The 15,373-nt window shown below is 38.9% G+C and overlaps 2 protein-coding genes across 2 annotated transcripts; both read right to left on the bottom strand.

Annotated features, from left to right (window-relative positions):
- Window positions 1-43: 43 nt before the first annotated feature.
- LOC135583069 (heterogeneous nuclear ribonucleoprotein Q-like) lies at window positions 44-4,685 on the bottom strand. Its single transcript, XM_065095338.1, has 12 exons — window positions 4,539-4,685; window positions 4,160-4,457; window positions 2,997-3,535; window positions 2,828-2,917; window positions 2,497-2,736; window positions 1,775-2,303; window positions 1,377-1,696; window positions 1,174-1,277; window positions 995-1,092; window positions 838-914; window positions 670-769; window positions 44-480 (listed from the first exon to the last, which is right to left on the bottom strand). The coding sequence occupies exons 2-11, from the start codon at window positions 4,422-4,424 to the stop codon at window positions 671-673; spliced, it is 2,361 nt and encodes a 786-aa protein (XP_064951410.1). The 5' UTR covers window positions 4,425-4,457; window positions 4,539-4,685; the 3' UTR covers window positions 44-480; window position 670.
- A 6,792-nt stretch (window positions 4,686-11,477) lies between these two features.
- LOC135605341 (uncharacterized) lies at window positions 11,478-14,839 on the bottom strand. The gene is made up of 6 exons (XM_065095328.1): window positions 14,589-14,839; window positions 14,435-14,497; window positions 14,218-14,313; window positions 13,064-13,681; window positions 12,468-12,539; window positions 11,478-11,872 (listed from the first exon to the last, which is right to left on the bottom strand). The coding sequence occupies exons 1-6, from the start codon at window positions 14,712-14,714 to the stop codon at window positions 11,636-11,638; spliced, it is 1,212 nt and encodes a 403-aa protein (XP_064951400.1). The 5' UTR covers window positions 14,715-14,839; the 3' UTR covers window positions 11,478-11,635.
- Between the last annotated feature and the right edge of the window lie 534 nt (window positions 14,840-15,373).

The raw sequence follows: 15,373 nt of genomic DNA, 5'->3' as shown, positions 1-15,373 counted from the left end.
ATATCTTTGTCACAGTACAAATACAAGATATACTTCAAGCTGGTTAAGTTAAAATGCCTTGGATCAAGCATTGATGATAAAGTAAAGTATCCAGGTACACCTCAACTTCAATTTATCATACAAATATTGCTCATTAAGAACTAAGCTGCTAAAACCTTTTCTCATCCGATAATATCTTAATAGCAGAAGAAAACATGCTTCATACATACCACACCATATATTTCTTGGCGTTCCTGTTTCTCACCCACAGTACTTTAAATTCCATACATCGAATATTATTAGCTAAAGGTCAATAAGCAAATAACTCTTCTGACCAAACCTTACTGCCCTCTGCTTCTTAACTCGAGTTCATGAGGTGTTCTCTCATAGAGAATCAAGCTAAGCATGCTTGGTATTAACTCCCCTTTCCAAGCATGTTGGCATCATACTGAGAAGCTTCTTATAATCCACAGCCTACACCAGTCCTCTTTAATGTCAAATCTGTGCCATGAAGACAAATCTATACGTGATAACTAGACACAACCAAGCAAGCTGTGCTTAAAAACAAAAGTAATACCTTCTGCAGTGAAATCAATAAAAGGGAAGCATGACGGCCAGTGATGACAGTTTATCATGCAAAAACAGAAAAAATAGAACAAATAATAGCATTTAGTGAAAAAGTGAGAGCACCTTAGTAGTACGAACTAGACCCACCACCACCTACATATCCACTTCCGCTTACGTTACGGCCAGAATAGAAGGATGCAGATGAAGAAGAGCCACCACCAATCTGCACAAAGCAGCATATTAAAAATGCAACCTGATGACTACAATATAATGACACGAGAAGGTGCTTACATCAGAACCACGGGACATATAGCCACCATTGAAGCTTGACGAGTACATTCCACCAGCACCACTGCCGCTGACTGAGCCTATATGGAAATCAGAAATTAATAACAATGACAAGCACCAACATATAGCAATTCAATTAGTTGAAACTAAATGTGCCTACCTCCACCATAAGTCATTCCCTGACGGTTCCCATATAAACTATCATGATCAGAAACTGAAGACCGACTACCACTATACCCCATATGAGTCCGACCAAGCCTGCTTATCATAATAATTTAGATAATTGGAAGAACTGTCAATCAACATATTTCACAAATGACTAGAAAATACATATCAAACCTATCACTATAAGCATCTCCATACTGAGAACCACTGCCACTAACAGCATAATCCAAGCGAGCCCTTGACTGACGTAGACTTACATCAGCATAACGAGTGTCATCCTAAAGAAGTAGACGAACCAAAAGGCAGAAGTTAAATAGGAGAAGAAAGAAAAACATGCATATGAAATTGGAAAAAGAAAATCAATTAACGGCACCAACCAGATCTGAGTAAGGACGTTTTGATCCAGAAATTGAATCATAGTCTCGGCTACGTCCTTCTCGATACGTAGTGACAGGCCTTTCAAGTTTTCGCTCATAACCATCATCAATGAAAGTTCGTCTATCACCAGGGCGAGAAGCATTGCGTGCTGGAATATCCATATAACCAGGCCCTCGGGGGGAGTAATCATCTCTGTAAGACAAGTGTCTCTCTGTGGGAACTCTGGACCCATATTCAGCAATGGCTCTGTTTCTAGGAGGTGGCAGCTCATCACGCCTACCGTAGTCCCTCCTAGCACTGAACTTTGGGTATGAAGCAACTAATCAAAAATATTAAGAAACGCTTTAGTGGACCAGATAGTGAACAGGATGGCCATGCAAGAGGTAGAGATATTTACCAGGTGCAGGTGGTCTTCTGTCATAGGACCTCTCAGGTGGCGGCAATCGTCTTGCCCTCTCTGCTACTGCCATCACAGAATGTCTATCTCTATATCCAAAAGGTCTCCTCAATCCACGACCACCAATTGGCATACCACGAGCAATAATTGATCTAGGGGCATAACTTGGGAATCTACGAGGTGGAGGGCGGCCATAAGGCACACGGCCACCTCGAGGAGCTCCCCTGCCAACCCTAAAAATTCCCCGAGGATCGTGTTTCACTCTACCTCTTTGATGTGGTCTTGACAATCTAGCTCTAACTTTAACCTTGTCATTACCTTCCCCAAGTTCAGCATTATTGATGCCTTCAGCGCACGCAACAGCATTATCATGGGAGTCAAAAGTAACAAATCCAAAATCTTTCCTCTTTGCAGCTGGCATATTGCGAGCAAGCTCTACTTTCTCGATTATGCCATATTTCTTCAGGTAATCCTTTACACGGTCCTCATCCCAAACGGCAGGCAACCCATCAATAAAAACAGTTTTAACCTGACATTGAATAGCCAAATTATATGAACCCAAAAAAGTTCTCTGCATCATGGAAATGCAAAAAAAGGTCTATAGCCAACTTTTTAATTTCAAGTTCAAACAAAATGCAGACTGATTTACTTTTTCGCGTTCCTTGTTACCACTGAACCAAACAGTCGAAAACAGCATTCATATAACGGAATCAAATTTGTACCTGTGCCATGATTTCATCATCTGGCTCAATAAAAGAATCTGCAAAGGCAATCTTAGCAGTCCTATCAACTCCAAATACTACATCTCTCTTCTGCAAGCACCTATAAGCATCCATTGCTTCAGAGCGTGATGAGAACTCCAGAAACGCAAAACCACGGTTCATTCCTGCATTGTTGGTATCTTCAACCAACGTCAAATCTTCCATATTTTCAACTCCATAGCTTTTTAGTTTCTCCTTAAACTGCATATTAAACCCAAACAAAATTCAAATAAATAGGTATTAGAAAAATACATTAAAAATCAGAAAATAAAACAATAACCCAGCATATTACATGTTCCCTTGTCCATGACTTGCAGATATTACCCACAAAGAGTGTGTCACTGTCTTGACTTGGAGCAACACCACACTGCTTACCTCTCACCTACAGAAGATGATTGCCCAAGTTCTCATGAGACAAGAAAAATTGAAACAAAATTTTAAAAAGGGAGATGAAAACAAACCACAGGATTCTTGAGCTCTGAAACAGCACGCTTTGCCTGCTCCACAGTAGCAAAACGCAGGAATGCAAACCCTTTGTTCTTCTTTGTTATCGGGTTCATCATAAGCCGGATTTCAGTAATTTCACCAACTTGAGAAAAAACTTTCTTGAGATCGTTTTCATTAGCATCTTTATCTAGGCCACCAACAAATACTTCAAACTCCTTGCGCTTTCTATGCTCTTCAACAACTTCATGGTGATCTTCTTCAGCATCAATCTGGTCTTCCTCCGCATTTTCAAATTCCTCTTCACCTTCTAAATCTTCTCCACCATCCTCAATCTCCTCATCACCCACGTCAACTTCTTCCTCTTCGACCATATCACCCTCGTCACCCTCCTGACCTTCATCAACATCATCTTCTATTATTTCATTCTCCGGATACTTCTCATCATAATCTACAGCAGTATCTTCTTCAGGTTCATACTCTGGTTCATTGTCCTCCAACTCTAACCTTTCATTTTTATCTTCTTCCGAGTAAACCTCCTTCACATCTTCTTCATCTGCAGTACAAAACACAAAAATAAATTCAACTTCAACAAAAAATTACTAACATATTCTATCTTGACATTTTGATCATAGCAGTATGTATCAAATCGATGCCCACTATAGAGATTTATCAAACAGTTATCGAGTAAAGAAGCCATGTTGATTCCTCTTGAAGCAAAGCTCCATATATCATAAACCATAATGATCCCTCCAAAAAGCAGGGACATCACACAGCAAGTGGCATTGAACGACGCATTAGATATAACGAACAACTATTTACAGAAGCAAAGATATACATGTACAAGATGATGGGCGCCTAAAGAATTCTAATAGCCAATAGCAAACACCAGGCGCAAGTAATCAGCTTAAATGCAATTTGCAAAATTTGTAGCAAGAAGAAAGATAAAAGTATCTTAAAGTCAACATAAACTACTTTATAGACAATTACGAATCATAAATTTTCTATCAGAAGATTAAACAAACAGTAGGAACAGAGGCTCGAATACGAGAACAGCTAAACGAGATCTAGATTAGTAAAACACCTTAAAACAGTCGCAAAACAACTTTTTTCAAGTTAGCATAGAGAATTAATAATAAATAAAAGAAAACAAGGTAACTAAAAGGACGGAACACCATACATTCAACATCCACCGATTCAGGGTTATTCTGACTGGAATCTAACACGACCGGCTTCTCCTGGACGGTCTTCTCCACGACGACTTCCTCGACCTTGCTCTCCTCCTTCACCTCCTCAACGGGAGCGCGGGTCTCTTCCGCCTTGGGGGGATCCTCGCTCACCTCGGCCTGGTTCTTGGCCTTTGGGGTCCCCTTAGCCGTCCTAGCCGCCGTCTTTCTCGCCCCCGTTGACCCTCCCGAACCCTTCTTCGCCGGTCGAGGAGGCATCTCCGGTCCAAAAATCTAAACAGAAGTCCAACCCTAAAGAATCGATACCCAAGAACAAGATCAAAGAAAGGTCAAACAACCGCAACGAACAAACGAGGCAGCGACATCCGCAACCTTGTGGTGAGATCAAAGGCCTTCAGAGATGACCAGATGAACCGATCTTGGAAGCAAAACCTACCGATGAAGCCGGCAACGGAGAAACCCCAGCGCGGAAGATCTTTAGGGGAACAAAACAAGTTAAAAAACACGCACGGCCAACGAAACCCTAAAGAAATAGAATGCTACGGCGCGACGCACGACTGATTTGACTACATTACCCTCGTCGAGTGGTTCTACTGACCGCCAATCCATCCGATAGAGTTGTAAGAATACTTTCGTCATTACAGCAGCAGGTCGGATTGGGATTGGGTTTGGGTTGGACTCGGATTCGGGTCCATCGAATTATTCGGTAGGATATGATCTCTCGCTAACACCGCTTACCTGCGTCTTTGATTGGACAAATCATGGCCCATCGGGTTACATTGAACCACATAAGTCGTGGGACAAGCCGCTTACATCACGGTGTTATTTTATATATGTTTCTCTATATTTAGATTTTTAGTATGCATGCAATTAATATAAGTCAAAAAAAAATTTCTAGTTCAAAAATTGCATTAGGGGTGATTTAAAAAAATTATTTTGGTGTTTAAGTTAGTAATGATTTAGGAGTTCGAGTGTTCAGTATTAGTTTAGTGAATTTATAACTAAAATATGCATGGAGAAACCCTTATATAATATTTGTTTTTAATCATCAGGATGTTTGGATACAAAAGATTAATTGTTTGAATGAAAAAATAGTTTCATTAATCAAGTTAGTGTTTATTCATCGTAGATAAGAAAATTTTGTAAGGAGTTTTAGTGCTTAATATTAGTTTAATAAGTTTAAGAAAAACCTCTTTTATATTATTTATTTTATCACCATGGTTGATTATGAAAGATTAAGTGCTTTAATAAGAAAATATTCTCTTTAGATGTAATATTGATATGACATGTCTAGTTGATGTATTATCATATATAAGTTAAACAAGCTTCGTACGAGAAGTCACTCTTTCATTTTGTAATGATCGTTGATTATATAGACATGAATAAATAAATAAATATTCTTATATCTCATACTAATATTATCCGATTCTATTTTCACGATTGATAGATTTATTTTTATGGTATTACCACAAGATTTGAAAATTTTCGTTCGATAAAATCGTTTCGACAAAGCCTATATCGAAAAGTAATAAATGTAATGACTTACAGTAAATATAAAGTGAAATGACAACCAAATAATGGAAGTAAGTAATAAGAAAATAACATACCAGATTTATAATGGTTCGGTCATCGTGACCTACATCCACTCTTGATTCCTCTTAACTCGAGGCCACCAGCTTACACTACTGGTCTTCCTTCAGTGGACAAAGACCAACTACCATTTTACACTTTTTCTCCTTTTTATGAGTTTAGGAGACAATCCTTACAAATCTCGTACTTCTCTTATAATGATCTCAAAACTAGACACTTAGCAATTTTACAACCCATAATAGCAACCCCTTTATGCTCTAATTTATGCGTCTCCAAAATAACTGGGGTATTTATAAACTCCAATTGACTTTAAAAATAGAGTCAAGAAAGATCTCATCCTGAATTTCTCGAATCCTAGCGGTACCATCACCTGTGCTGGGCAATACTACTGCCTACAATATTAACACTAGGTGGTACCATCGCTTGACACAGTCTGGGAGATCGTGTCTAGGCGATACCACCGTCTAGACTTACGGTACCACCACCTAACATTAGGTGGTACCATTGCCCGACATAGTTTGGGAGAATATGTCTAAGCGGTACCATCGCTCAAACTGATGGTACCATTACCTGACATTGGGTGGTACTATCGCCCAATCTTGCGATACTATCTCCTAACACAGTCTCGGAGATTGTGTCTTAGAGACTGAGCCTTTGGCGGTGCCACTGCTTGACCCAACTTTTGGGTCACTGAATGAGCTTTTCTCTTGGCACAAAATAACCACAACATAAGCCCAATTGACTCCTAATTGAGTTGACCTAATTATATTCTAAACCAACTCAATTACAACTAAAACTACTTCGATCTAGATAATTATTACAAAGTATTAATCATATGTTGTCCGACAGGTCATTGGTTCATCGGCGCTTCGTCCAATCCTTCTACGTATCATCCTCTTTTGTGACCTTTTGCGCAATCAACATGTTGACCACCGTAACTTCGATCTCCTTAGTACAATGTTCACTCTTCTAAGCCCGATACTCGAACTCATGGCACAAAGCCTTCTGCCAACACGTCGACCAATCCTCCGGCTCGACGTCTAATCTTCTGACATTTTCTACTCCGGCCCAACATTGATTCTTCCTACTTTAATTGCCTCTTCATAATCGAAGCTAGTCCTACGTCACTCAAAACGCAGATTAGATCGTAAACTATATTAATTGGTTTCATCATCAAAATCAGATTTAATAATTACAAGGCTTGTGCTGATTTTATTGGTAGCAACGTTCGCTTGCTCAGCCTTGTCTTCTGATTTATTGGGCTCCTTCAAGTGAATATAAGTTATGGACCAATGCAACTCTCCAACACCTCCAATCATACCTTTGTATAATCAAATCTCCCATGGGATTCACTGGTACTTATACTTGAAATGTCCCTTATTGGTATACAATCCCTATATATTGATAACTAAGGCTTTCAATCAATGTAAAATTTGATGCATGCACAACAGACCCGCCTCTATAATACCATAGAAGTCACTTCTTAAATTCATAGCTTTTTTATCGTCATGTTGCTCATAAAGGTAGAGCTTACAGTGTGACCTCATGTATGTCGCATCGTTTTGAACTATTTCATCACGATTCATTGCATTATGTCTTCTCTTGGTGATACCTCCATTTATTATAATATTTGTGTGATGAACTCGAATTATGATATCTCCATATGTGACTTTTGCTAGCACATCATAGGGTCTTTATCATATCTAATTGTGTTCGTTCTTTTAGCAATCAATCTTTATCCACTCGCTCTCAAGTTACACATAGATAAAATATAGCTCTATGATAATCTGTCACCCAACAGCTCTCGTAGTCCATCGATTTTACTAAAATTGATACGTCATTGTTTGGATCCTATGCCCCTGCCCCCAGTACAATCACCATTGCGTATAGCTTCCTTTATGGTAATTAAAATATTAACACTGTAACATATTTTTCAAGAGTACCCTATTTTGCATTATCTTGCTCGTGCTAGGTTCTTTTGACTCTATCTTCACCTTTGTAAGTTGAGTTATCTTAGTCCATCCATTAATTATTTCGTTAAGATAATGTGCATGTGCTTCGAAACTCTCTTTGACTTTGGTATCCTATAAGGTGACTCTGCTTCATCAGAACGGGGGGCTTATGGAATAACATGATCTTGCTATTGCCTTTATAAGAGTTCTTGTCCTTGACCTATATTCAATAAAAGATTAATGCATCTGCTCTATGTTCTGTCTTCTATATCGACCCTCTTCATGCTGCTTGGGCACTTCACTAAGTTCCACCAAAGTTGCTTCACTCCTCGATTTATATCGAGCTGATAGTGGCTCTTATGCCCACCATTCCAAGGGTTAGCCCTCCGTTGAGTCTAATCTTCATATAAGCTCTAAGTGTATATTCATTTGGTATTACCGAGAGTCACTCATGCAAGATCATGTGATGACTTCTCGTCGCTTGCCAAATCCATTAAGCTTTATGAAGCTATCGTCTTGAGATACTGCCCTGAACATATGCAGTACGTTACACATGATTCTCTTTCTGGAGAACCAATACTTATTCCACCTGGATATCTGTCATATTGAAGCAACTTTTCTCTTTACATTATTCCTTTTGGAAGTGTTGGATGCCGCCATTCCCTTGGACTTCTCCGCCTTGTTGAACAGAATATGTACTATTTTGTCACCACGAACGTACTTGTTAGATTACGACTATTTATCAATATAGCCCCTATCATGCCCCTTAATACCTAGCAATATATTAAACTTCCTATGAATGTATCTTTCCCATATCGAAGAAAAAATTTTCATACTCCATGACACTTAGTTTCAATCACCTTAGGATGGTTACAAATAGTCCATCGTCCATATGCAAGCCCTTGCATGAGTACTAAATTCTTCGAGTTAGCAATTTCTCTCATCTCTATGAACTTTATATAGCTATTTCAATCATCGAGCAACCCATTCCTCCTTGCATGTTCTCATTCTTGGTTAAGCACCATGCTTGCTTTGAACACTATCAAGTTTGGTTGTCAACGTTAAGTCGTAGCTCGAACTCAGCTATCCTAACCTTTGTGCACTATGCGTTTTTCCTACCTCATTTGTCCTCGTGGTGCGGTGCCTCTTGCATGAAAGGTCAGTTATTCCTCTAAATGTTAATCTTGGATGCTTACTCCTCTAAGCGACTTCTTTCCCTACATCTTTATGCCCATTCTCTCAAATGGTCATACATGTTGTTATATGTACGTAGCCCGCCCCACTAGGTCTCTCACATTTGCATACTAAGTATTTCTAAATATACTTGTCTCACTCTGATATCATATATTATGAATATAACTAGTTTTGCCTAAGTTATATGTCACCATTGTGTGTTCATCCGTAAAGGGTTAGTCATCCCAAAAATCTCTTATGATCCCTTAAGGACCTACAAAAGAAAAGACAAACTAAAAAAAATGTTTTAACTCAGAATTCCATAAGCAAATATTTCAATAAACACGTGATAGATATTGTAAATTATAAATATAGATTTCACAAGCATTCAATTATCACATAACAAAAGGTTATATATGATCTATGGTATCCAAAAGTCTCAAATAAGTGTCCATATAATATTGTTATGGAATAAAACAATGAACCAACTCTAAATAATACTATAAAGGTCCATCTAATTATATGCCACTCAAGTTTGCTTCAAGATATTATACTAGTTAACACTCTACCACTATGCAAAGATAAAAAATATTCAAAATAATTACTTGGATAATCTATTTTTGTGTAGTTTTATTTTGTGCAATAACTACACAACTTATTTTACAGAACTAAAATGATTACAAAAATCAACTTATTATCAAACCTACCATAAATCGTGAGGTATCAACTGATTATCAAACCTACTAAGGGTAAAGTATGAATAAAATTAAAAAATACATATCCATACAAATATTATAACGAACCTCCTATATATATAAATTTGTCCGGGACAAATGACATAACTATATTTGACAGGCAATTAGAATGCTACATGTGGCATCCAATCCAAACATAAGGGTTGGCATACTTGGACGATGACGTGACCCATGGAGGCCTACCAAGTCAGCCACTATGCAGTCACCGTTACATACGAAGGGAAAAAACCCTGCAACAGATTTGGTAGAGGCCATTTGATCGGCCATGATCGATAGGCCATCACTTGGTAATGGACAACGCTAGGAAGAGAGGTTGCCTTTTGGATGTTGTTGTCAGCGTTGGAGGAGGAACAACCACCAATTGGTGCAGATCAACCGACTGCCGTTGAGCCCAAATCGGGTCGTCCACGTTACTTACCGACGAGGCACCGCAACCGTGGATGGAGGATGCCAATCTACTAGGAAGAAGGTTGATCGACGTAGATTGGGTAGGCTGGTTGCTTCTCGTAGGTAAGAGGGACGCCACCGCTACGAGGAAGACAACCGTCATGAAAGAAGCGATTGTCATCGGTCATAAAATTCCAAGTCCGTTGCATCTCCAATATGATCATAGCAATCTAAGTTTATGGCGATCTCGAGACGACTATGACATACCCATATTTACAAAGCATGCAACTCGTGTCTTGTGTCTTTATTTGTGTCTCTACACCCTTGAGCAACCTTGATGGCATGTCTTGTGTCTCTACACCCTCACACATCTCTTACGTCTAACACCCTTTACGTCATGATGTTCTTACGTGTCTTATTTGTCTAACCTCCACTACATTGACAATCCAACTTGATATATCTCATGTCTTTATGTATCTCCTATATGGCTTGTATGGGTAATTTAGATCGATACAGTGTCTATAGTGTTCGACACCCTTTATCCAAGTGGTTCAAGCGCACACGATGTGATGCCCTTATATATCTCCTACGTCCGACACCCGTTGCACAAATGGTAACATGTTCCGATGTCTTCATGTGTAGTTGACGTTCAACACCTACTATGAGAATGGGTTAAGTCAACATGATCCAATGCCCTCTTGTGTCGGGGGGATAGTTCAAGTCGACACACATCTACATATCCCATACATTTTACTTCACGTGGGGTAAAACATAAAAATGTTATTTAATTATTTTTTATGTAGGTGATAGTTGTTGAGTTTTTCACACATGTAAGCCTTTTGACACCCATTTTAACCATCAGGATCCATTTAGCTAAGCGATGACGTGACAACACTTAAGCCCACCTAAACAGCCAAATGATGATGTGTCACCATGCAAGCACATATCTAAAAGAGAATATACCCTACCGATGCCCCAACCCAAAGGTTTATAGAAGTAAGACCCCTCAAACATGCATTATCTCATAACACTCCGAATTGTCATTCTTGAGCAGATCCTTTGACTCAGAAAGATCTACTCTCGAGGAGATGAAGAGTCAACCATCTCAAATGCATCTAGAGATCATTTGATTGACTCAATTTCATCCCATGAGGTTGATGACCATTTCTAAGACTAACACTATTTGATCATTAAGTAGATGTCAAATTTAAGAACAAATGATCAATTTCAGGAGACAACTATTTATCCAAGTAAAAGAATGACTATGAACTGATCTTTTTAGGCACCTTTTCAGCTGAGTTATTTATTAGGTGTAACATCATCATTGTGTTGTTTCATGAAATTGAGAAGAGACTCTCCACTGCTCATTTATCAAAGAACAAAGAAGAATGCATAGGATTATAATTTAATCAAATATTTCAAAACCGTGTCCAGATGAATCACAACACAACTAATAGAACTCTAATGTCTCTCCACAATGGACGATCTTATAGTTCAGCGTTCTGAGAACAACTACATGTAGTTCACAAATAAATTCCAATATAGTGTTTAGGGAAAGAACTGTGCTGTCTCTGAAAGCAGCATCTCCATCTTATACAAGAAGACCTTAGAATTAACATTCAGCTATAGGAAACACCGAACCGATTTTGTCGTTTCCGAGCCGATAACACTTTAAATTGACAGAATATGGACCTAGATTAACATGGTTGTCTTCACCACCAACAAAGAAACAAAGAGTATAAAGGGCAATTTCAAATTCTGGGCTCACTCCAAGAAGAGTAGTAGAGACAGATTTCAGAATGCCATTCCATTCAAACTGAATTGTTAGGACCTGGGTTTCGGAATCTGGCTGCAGGTTGCATGATGGAAATAATGTCAGCATGTTATTACTTAATTTATGCTTCAAGGAATCAGGTTGAACCAATGCAAAGAGAATTGATTATGACTTTGTAAATGGACTCAGAAAGCAAAATTTATCTCTAGGAAAGACTACAAGGAAACTTATAGTGAAATAGTTTGCTCTCTATAGATTATACCACTAGCAGTACACTTCACATTTTCTTTGAGTAAATTCGTATTACATTTTCTGTTGATATATTCATTTATCTTATAGATTGTCTTTTTCTTGCACTGCCTCAAAAGTTCGGCAGAGAGATATTGATTAATAGAATTAGCAGGCAGGCCTTATGCAATTTTCTTGACATCTATTCTGAATCTGATACTCTACTCTGTAGGATATAGACTAGTGCTGCAGGCATCATGTTCATTATGTGCATCGAAACAAAAAGCTCTTTGTATGCATATGAAGTGAGTTGGAATTATAGTTTTAAGAATCATGAGAGCTAGTGGCAGATGGACTTATTCTAGTTGTGATTCAAGATGAAATCTAGTGCTAAGGAATGAATGAGAAGATATTAACAAAGAACAGTTCTCAATGTACTCACATATGGTCCTCTTCTTCGTGGTAAAATGTAACCTTGGTAGTCTACTCTTCCTTTAGCCTCTTCTAGATAAAACTGCAAAAGAAAGTTGCAAGTAAACAAGATTTTTTCTCAAGAACAAATTGCAACATAGTATAATTTTCTGTCCTGTTTAAAATGTGAAAAAGGTGCATTAATTGGAAATAATGCAATACCAGAAAAGAAAGGGTTGGGTTGGCAAATTTTACATGCTTTGAGTAACATTACTAGTGTTGTGAAAAATGTATGTTGCATGAGCAGCTGTTGATACTGTATCATGGTTATCGGTTTATGAACTGCTTACCAGAATATGTTCAGCTCTTCATAAATAAGCACGAGTTAATAGCAGAAATCTACACCAATCTTATTTCTTCCACATGAAATTCTAACACAAAAAGATTGATAATAACAACTTCGATCAGTCTTATCCTCCTAAAAAATCTATGTCTGCGGCTAAGTATGGACTAAAATCTCACATGAACAAACAATATAAGACAACTCACAGCACCAAACAGTCAACAAAGAAAGACATTTTAACCTCATAGAACAAACAAAATGCACAAAACTTGAAAGAAACCTGCCTGAATCCAGTTGTGAAACCCAGAGACCTCTTTCTCTTCGCGCCTTTTGATCTCTCCTACAAATACATGCTCAAAAGCAGAAGAAGAACCAGAAACACCACCTCGGCCATATAAATCGAACCACAAACCACACATCATTCTCTTGAAGTGTTCATAGTTATCAGATACGATCTCCTTGGAAACTAAATAGTGATAAAGATATTTCACTGGTGCAGTCCTGCTTATTTCCTCGATAAATGCAGTTTGTTCATGTTTCTCTTCTGAAGTGACCACTTCTTTGCATCCTTCATCAGGATTGTAATTGTCCAGAAGAGAGCAAAATCGAGAATACGTAGGCCGTCTAAGTATATCATCACTGAGCCAGCTGAACAGGCACTCGGATGCCATGTCCCCCTTTTGATAGACCTTCTTCCCTCCACCACAGTCAATTTCATAGTCTTTTCCAGGCACCAAACGATTCAGATCGAGTTCCCACAGCCTGCTGCATGCTTTCGACAAGTCATCGAGCTCTTCTCTGGTTGGTTCTACATTCACAGCTTTCTTAGCATGATCCATATACTGCTGTTCATCGGGATGCCTCTTAAATGCACTCCAGGTCTCTGCTGGTGCCTGCCAACTCTGAAGAGTCCAACAAGAAACTAATCATGTTAAATCAGATAATCAAACAATTCCTTGCAATTTGCATCACATACAACATAAGAAATCAAGCATGAGCTCCGAATCTTTCTATGCATAGGTAGCATAAATTATTTGTTCTGAATTAGCTATTCCATGTTTGCTGTTGCAATGTGCCATTTCTCTTATGAACTAAATCATACTTGGAGAGAAGAACTATTTGTGGTTATAGCAAACTAAAATTATGAGGTTCTGATACCATAGATCTGATCAAGTTTCACTTTACCGAAAAATAGTCAATCAAACTGCCAACAGTCCAATGTTAATCAAGCCAACTTCAGTGACAGCAGAAATTACATTGGGATAGACTTGATCGACAACTTCAGACAAGCAGATTTCAAGGAGAATTAACCGAGTTCCAATTGCTAGCCATATAGTCCCATCTATTATTACTAGAGAACCCACAACAATAATCCTAAGAACAACTACAGAAAAGAAAATGGCACTACAGAATCAAACACCATATGAAAAGACAAAACCTTTTGCGGCCTCCTGCGCTGACCATGCTGCTGATGGGTCTTTCCGCTGCCGACGGTCTCCCAGCCTCCTTCGTTCCCTTCATTGTCGTTCTCCTCCTTTACGATGAAACACATAAGAAGCCCAGCATTTGTCGATTACCACCAAATCCCCTCATCAAAATCCGATCTTTACCGGGAACAAGACAGCCAATGGAACACAAGGACAGAAAAACCTCACCTTTCTCGAGTTTCGGCCTCCCGCCTCGGGTTCGGCTTCCTCCTCATGCCCCGACGAAACCACCTGCATCGCACCAGCACCGCATTCAGCACACGGATCCAGATGCAGCAAGCAAGATTGAGTAGGAGACAGTGAATCGAGAATAAGAGGGGACCTGAGCCCAAGTGGATCTGGACCGCTCCTCGCGGGAAGGTGAGAGTGACCTTCGGGAGTCATCGTCGTCGTCGCCGGCAACCGCGTCCAGCGCTACCTTCATCAACCCCTTCACGAGGCCTTCCATCTCTTCTCCCTTCTCCTGCTCTTCTTTGGGATGTAGTTGGCTAAGGAGAAAGTGGATGAAGACGAGTGGAGGTGAAGTCGCCGTTGAAATCGAGCTCGTTTTCTATTGAATGAGGCGTGTGAGTGGGTGAATGGATGGGGACATAAAGAAGCGGAGGTCGATCGTTAGAACATGGCGGGTAAGTGGTACAGAGCCTCATTAGATTTTTAGTTAGATTACGTTTATTTTTCCTTTTATTTACTATTTTCTTAATTTTCTGGATAATGATGATGCTGTCGGTATCGTCCCAATCTTATCTCGAATTAAATTAAGGTCGCATCAAAATTTAATATATTTTATGTATAAATTGCTAATTCTTTTATTTTTATATATTTTAAATTTTATATAATATCATCTTTAGCAAATAAAAGATGCGATAAAATAAGAAGGGAAAATTGTATTAAAAAAACAAAAAAATAAGATTTAATTAAAAAAAAAGGTTAATTATAAATATTATGTATGCATGTAGTTAGCAGAGGTGGCAATAGTTGTAGGCTTGACTTGGTTTGATGGAAGGTGATGACCACGGCGGGTGGGAGAAGGTGGATAGAGGTCGGTGTCATGGGCCAAGTAAGGCAAGGACGTGGACGGAAATAAAAGATGTGGGGGCCAACTTCGTG

Source organism: Musa acuminata, chromosome BXJ1-2 (genome assembly GCF_036884655.1).
Source record: "Musa acuminata AAA Group cultivar baxijiao chromosome BXJ1-2, Cavendish_Baxijiao_AAA, whole genome shotgun sequence".
Classification (NCBI taxonomy): Eukaryota; Viridiplantae; Streptophyta; class Magnoliopsida; order Zingiberales; family Musaceae; genus Musa; species Musa acuminata.
This window is presented reverse-complemented; position numbering and strand designations above follow the sequence as displayed.

What these genes read in the sequence shown, in the direction of transcription:
- LOC135583069 (XM_065095338.1), bottom strand. Translation starts at nt 4,424, where the DNA reads ATGCCTCCTCGACCGGCGAAGAAGGGTTCGGGAGGGTCAACGGGGGCG. An exon ending in TGAATCGGTGGATGTTGAAT is followed by an intron (nt 3,536 to 4,159) that starts GTATGGTGTTCC and finishes TTTGTACTGCAG; the next exon opens with ATGAAGAAGATGTGAAGGAG. An exon ending in AACGTCCTTACTCAGATCTG is followed by an intron (nt 1,278 to 1,376) that starts GTTGGTGCCGTT and finishes CTACTTCTTTAG; the next exon opens with GATGACACTCGTTATGCTGA.
- LOC135605341 (XM_065095328.1), bottom strand. Translation starts at nt 14,714, where the DNA reads ATGGAAGGCCTCGTGAAGGGGTTGATGAAGGTAGCGCTGGACGCGGTT. An exon ending in GAGGCCGAAACTCGAGAAAG is followed by an intron (nt 14,314 to 14,434) that starts GTGAGGTTTTTC and finishes TTCATCGTAAAG; the next exon opens with GAGGAGAACGACAATGAAGG. An exon ending in GGTTTCACAACTGGATTCAG is followed by an intron (nt 12,540 to 13,063) that starts GCAGGTTTCTTT and finishes TTTCTTTTGCAG; the next exon opens with TTTTATCTAGAAGAGGCTAA.